At 36.5% G+C, this 6,000-nt stretch overlaps 1 protein-coding gene across 2 annotated transcripts in view; it reads left to right on the plus strand.

Moving 5' to 3' along the window:
- PRIM2 (DNA primase subunit 2) overlaps nucleotides 1-5,293 on the plus strand; it is a 128,868-nt gene extending 123,575 nt beyond the window's left edge. For both annotated transcript variants that reach the window (XM_068937448.1, XM_068937449.1), the window contains one exon: nucleotides 4,713-5,293. In XM_068937448.1, coding sequence (XP_068793549.1) covers nucleotides 4,713-4,940 — 228 coding nt within the window. In that variant the 3' untranslated portion in view covers nucleotides 4,941-5,293. The remainder of the gene's footprint in view (nucleotides 1-4,712) is intronic.
- Nucleotides 5,294-6,000: the final 707 nt, after the last annotated feature.

Here is a 6,000-nt window from a genome sequence, read left to right on the forward strand (position 1 = left end):
GAAAACTTGATCATGTGTGATTAGTTTTTAATTCGAGACAAACATTTTCAGAGCTTTCCTCATTTGTTTAAGAAGTGCAGGCTTCCCTGAAATCTTAAAGTAACATCTTCCACAAAACTGGAAGATATAGAATACAAGTCCATCTCCTACATGATTTCCAGATGGAAAGAAACAGTTTTCACATTGGTCTAAGATTCTTTGTTGTCAAGAAGAAATAATGGAGTGCAGTCTCCTTTTTAGATCTTTGTTCTCTCAGCAACTCAGAAAGTGCAAACATCCCTTTGAAACCTCAAAATGTGGAGGAGTTCTGTTAAATATATGGTTGAAGGTTCGATGATTCATCAGGAGACATTTGCTATTGACTTTTCAATTCGGTTTTCACATTTAATTTAAATGGAACTCTGTCTCCTCGAACTCCTAACGAAGAAGTGTATGCGTGCGGAATAGTGCAGCAGAGGTATACTCTGAACCTATAGCCACTGTTACCTGTCATCACAGCTGTGATCTGAGAGGGACAATCTGTCATTTAGTCTAAGAAAATGACAAAACAGCTCTAATAATCTGGAAGATAATTTTAAAAATCACATATAATATGAAATACAGATCATATACGCCTTATGTAAGGCTAAGTCAGTAGAAATACTATGTTCCCAGGATAACAGTGGAGCTCAAGGTCAACACTAAACAAAAATAAATTGCCACCTAACCGTCTACTGCGTTTTAAGAAAACTGTCTTTGTTGTTTTATGGAAAATTCCAAAAGAATTTTAATTTTCTTAGTCTTGTGGTAGGAACATCTCTCTGTGCTACTTGCACAAATAAAATCATCTGTCTGCTTTGCAGCTGATAGATCTCTCTATTTCAGTGAGAAAAGACTTTGGATTATTTGTCTTATCCCTGTCCTGGTTTTATTAATTTCATTCAGAAGTGAAACTGTCATCAAACAAGACTTTCATCCTCAATGTCACCAAAATGTTCCAGAGGCAATAGGAAGTATTATGATTGTGTCCTTTTTCATTCAACTATAACTTTCAACTCTTCTAATTAATTCTGCATAAATTAGAGGTAAACTTAGTGTCTAGGGTGTAAGGGTATTTATTTCATAGAGGGCTTTTCAAGCCGCAAGCCACAATTCTTTTTAATAACAGGCATTCCTTAATAAGAACCATGATTTTTTTTTTGGAGGGGAAACACATGCCTCTCTAGATGAAGAGCTTTCTAAAAGTACTGCTGTCTCAGAGACTGTATGACTTCATTTTCACCTCGGGTGATAAAACCCTAGGTAGTAAAAATATGTCAAGCTGGGTGCTTTTTCATTTCCAGAAAAGTATGTTTTGTGTGCTTGGGATGACTTACTGTTTTTTAAATCCTCTTGTGAAGACCCTCTGACATGGAGAGGGTTACAGGTGGAGGATTTAGGAACACTGTCCACACCAGTAAACCTGACTTTCCATGAAGGAATACAGTAGTATGTTCAGGGTTGTCTCTGGCTATGGTTTACTTTTTATGGTGGTTTGAATGGCTTGAGGCGATAGTGCTTTGAATTTTTCCTCCTGCTTATTAATTTTTTCTATAGTCCATTAAGTAATTTTACTGAAGCTTATTCGGCAGAAAGCAGTACAATGGCTTCAGCACTGTTAGCGGCAGAACACTGTTGTTATTTCCTGGAACATCCGTCAAAGGGGAATATGAGATGATATAGACAAGATCAACCTCATCTAGCTTCAAGTATCTCCTTCTGAGCTACTTATTCTAGTCTCCATTTTATTTAAAAGAGGATAGTAGTTATGTTCTTAGAACCTCTTCCCCTGTTAGGGGAGCTTACTCAAAGTGATGACAGAGTTTGCTCACCAGTTAGATATGGTTAACACATACTATTTACTGCAGCAGTACGATTGCTCCACGTGGCTTTTCTGTAATATCAGCTATACCATTACCAGCTGTCACTTAATTTAAAAGTTCTTGATTAAAACTCAAAGATACTATAGCTACAAAATAATTGCTTCAGTTTCTTTCAAAGCAGCATTTGTTATAACAGAAATACATAACTAGTGTTTATGTGAAGGTCAATATGTGCAAAATGTGTCGAATCCAAGAAAGGTCTTGTGATAGTGTTACTTATTAGATTGAATAGATGGTTCTGTCCAAAGTGACAAGCTGTTCTATTTGGATCAATAAATGTTGTAAGCTTAAATTTCTGACTGCACAGAAAATGCTTTTTTGTTTGGATATGGTGGATTCCAGGTGGATTTGCAAGTGTGAATGGATAAAACGTAGAAATCTAGTTTCTCTGTTTGTGGTAGTCTAATTTTTAGATGCTTGCACCAAAATTAATGAAGAAGCTTTTAAAGTAGATGTACTTTATTCTACATTACTTACACAGCATTGTAAAACTATTTTAAAGTAGCAGGAACAGTCCAACTTAAAAAAAAAAAAAAAAACAAGGAAATCTGTGTATGCTGCACCTCAATTTTTTTGTGGTCAAATGTTTGCATTGTTACAGCTAGAGCAAATTCTTTCTATTCAGAGAAATAGATTTTGAACCTTGTTCAAAATCTTGCAGAACAGAATTAGTAATGCAGCACAGTATCATAAATGATGATGATTATGAACAAAACTTTGTCTTTCTTCAGGCTCTCAAAAAAGGTGGTAGAATAAACGGGCAGAATTCTCTTAATTAAAACATAGGTGTCTAAACTTCATCCAGCAGCGTTTTTGATAGCATTCAAGTTTGAAAAGGAGAAATGATGCACAGCATCATATTGCGCTTGTAACGAACAATCTGTAGGTAGCTTTCACCCAAGTACCTTCAGTCGCCTCTGAAAACTGCTGTAGGCTCCGTTTATGCAATGAGTAGCCTGTACAGCTTGTGCTAATTTTTTTTGGGGGGTGGGGAGGAGAGGGGGAAGGAATTTAGAACAAATTTATAAGACTCATGGTAAAGTGAATCCTAAGCAGGTCTGAAGAAAACTGAGATTTTAAGGATAAAAAAAAATAGAGCTAATTAAGAGTTTCTTCTGAGAAAGCTAGCTTTTCATTGTACTGCTGATTTTTAAACCGTTTTTTTTGGAAAGAAGTAATTTAGTTCCCATATAATGGAAATTAGAGCATGCATGAAATCTGGATGGGACTCATTCTGATAAGACTGAAATGAAATTCAGTGGGAGTTTTGGGTTTCTGGTTTTGGTTTGTGTACCTTTTTGTTTATTTGGCGGGGTGGGGGTGGTCACAGTCCCATATTAGTGTGCTAGGCCCGTCGCTCATTTTTAAGATTTTGCAGTGATTTTTACAGTTGTTAGTATTCTCTTCATATCTGAATTAGATATCGTTATATATGTGGCCATGTTTTTGATGAAGCTAAGATACATTGTGGTTATGCATTTAATCAGGATTTCATTTAGGAAAGCACATGGATCCTCTGCTTCATGATATTCACAAATGCCTGAAATTAAACTGATGGTTTTTGGTGTATTAAGTCAGAGACAGTATATGTCCTCAAGTGATGTTCTGTGTGTATGCACAGTCATTTATTGTGCTTCAATCAGCCCCACCCTTCCAGGTAAAGGGGAAGATACTGCGAGCAGAAAATTATTGGTATACGGTTCCTAGTCCTCCTTGGCTTATTGCACCCCAGGTTTGGAGATTTTTCCAATGTTGCATGAGAGCAGTATTTTTCTCAAAATTTTTACGGTGTTAATGTGGACTGGTGGGCAGGTATAAATTGTAGGTCACCTGAATATGAGGTGGAACCCCATATTATATTGAGCATTTCAAACTTCTGAGCCTCTAAAAAAGAGATGCAAAGGTTGTAACTGAGATCATGGTGAATATGTTAGAACAGCTGCTTTTAGAACCGAAAGCTTTGTTGGTCTTATATATTTGGTAAGCATTAGTTGAGTTTTCATTTGCTACATAGCTATGGAGCTGAAAGAACGTGCCTGCCTAGTAGAAGGAAGCAGTAAACATATACACATTATGCTAGTATTCTTTTCCCCTGGGGAAAAAAAAGCCTAAATATTCTTTGGTGCTGGTGGTTTGTCCTGTGGAGCTTCAAGATGCTGATCTTGGCACTGATGGAGCAGAGGTGAGCTTGATCTATTGGGCCTCTGTTAGAGCCTGCTACCTTGTAAATATTAATTGCATTTGTGGCTCCTGGGGAACACAGGAAAAGAGGTGAAGTTTTCCATTCACAGCATCAAATTTATATTTAGAATATAGGTTTTTTTCAGACCTAAAAAATTTATTTGTAGTCTCTACTGCTCTTTGCTCTCTAGACTTGTCTCAGTCCCTCCCTTTGGTAGGGAAATGCTGCTTTAAGGTGTAGTTGTCCTGAATTTGTAAAGGAGTGCTTTAACATAAGTTTGCTATGACTATGTTTAATATATATACTGTATATGTACATGACTGTATATGTATGTATATGACTACTATGTTTAATATATTCTGGGTTTTTCGACTTTACTACAGGAAAGAAAACATAAAATGTTATTTCAGTGTGCTAAAGCAGTAGTTTTGTTCGTAGCATGAGCAAAGAAATTTTGTGATGAAAATAAATCTGTGGCGTTATAATATTTATCAGGCTACTAGTATGGACAAACCGAGGCCTCTCTTCAAGTTTCTGAACTTACTAAATCACTAATTTATTCTTGAATGTTAAAAACAACTTTTAGACATAAATATAATAATTTACCCTTTCTTTCATTTTGTGTGCAGGTTGACGACATTGGGTTTTCTTTGAATCATCCTAATCAGTATTTTGTAGAGAGTCAAAGGTTATTAAGTGGTGGTAGAGAACTGAAGAAAGAACCGAGTCATTTAGGAAACTCTCAACAAAAAAATAGTGGTCAGGAAAGCATAAATTCGAACTCTACTCCCACCTCTTCAAATGCAACAGCTGATCCAGAACTGGAAGGACTGGAGGCGTACTTCGCTGAAGACTAAGCAGCTTTGCGGATTTTTCTTTCTTATTCTTTCCCTTCTCTAGCCAGATTCTTCCTTATAATAAGGAATATGCACTTGGATACCTTGAAAACAGAAGCATTTAGCGCTTTGAATAGGCTGATGAAAATGACGACAGATACTGAAGCTGTAATTGCATCCAGTACTTTCTTTGCTGCTTTAGAATACTCTCGTGTAGGGCATGTTGAAGGATGGGAATTAATATTACTTCCTAAATATTAGGTGTTTTTTGTCTGACTTGCTTTTTTGATGGTGTTCAAAGTGTTTAATTTTTTAAACCTATTTTATGGTCACTTTTATCTGTTTCTTCTTAATAAATAAATTGCAAAATGAAAGTCTGTGGTATTTTCTTGTTAGCTATATTTGTATGGTAATTTTGATTATTAAATAGGAGTTCTTGTCTGTGATCAAAATTACCTTCTGGTGGAGCCTCTCTCTATTTTTTTTTTAATGTGGAAGCTGTGGGAAATCAGCTTCCTAATCTAACTACCTTGGCATTAAATTCAGGGAGCCTATTTTAGTATCTGAAACGGAACAGAAGTAGAATTTAGACACCTACATGTAAGAAAGCAATCCAAAAAGCTGACACCCCACCAGCCGACTAATCTTGGAGGAGCTAAAAACTCCTCAAGGGATATTCCTTTTCAGTTTTAAAGTTTCCTCAATATCTAAGCACGTCTGGAGCCTCCTGTCTCCTGCTAAGCTAAACAGCAGCCTGAATGAAGGTTTGAGTCCTTTAAATTTCATCCGCTTCCGAAAAGCTGAAGTCACCTGACAAACAAATGGCATTAAGTCTAGAAGCTGCCCCTGTGGGTCAGATGGAAGTTTAAGTAAAGCTAATGTTTTATATTATACTGTGGGAGTACTGTCCCAGGGATTTGCAGGACCTGAGTTTTATTTTATCTGAAGCTTAAGGAGTTTCAAGTCAATGTTTCACCTTCGCTGGAGAGTGACTTAGCTGCCAGTGTAGTTCTTTAACCAAATAAATACAGTATTGGCTTTGTATTAACTCTGCAAGGCTTCGGTACTAAGACTGACTTGG

Source organism: Struthio camelus, chromosome 3 (assembly GCF_040807025.1).
Source record: "Struthio camelus isolate bStrCam1 chromosome 3, bStrCam1.hap1, whole genome shotgun sequence".
In the NCBI taxonomy this organism is placed as follows: domain Eukaryota; kingdom Metazoa; phylum Chordata; class Aves; order Struthioniformes; family Struthionidae; genus Struthio; species Struthio camelus.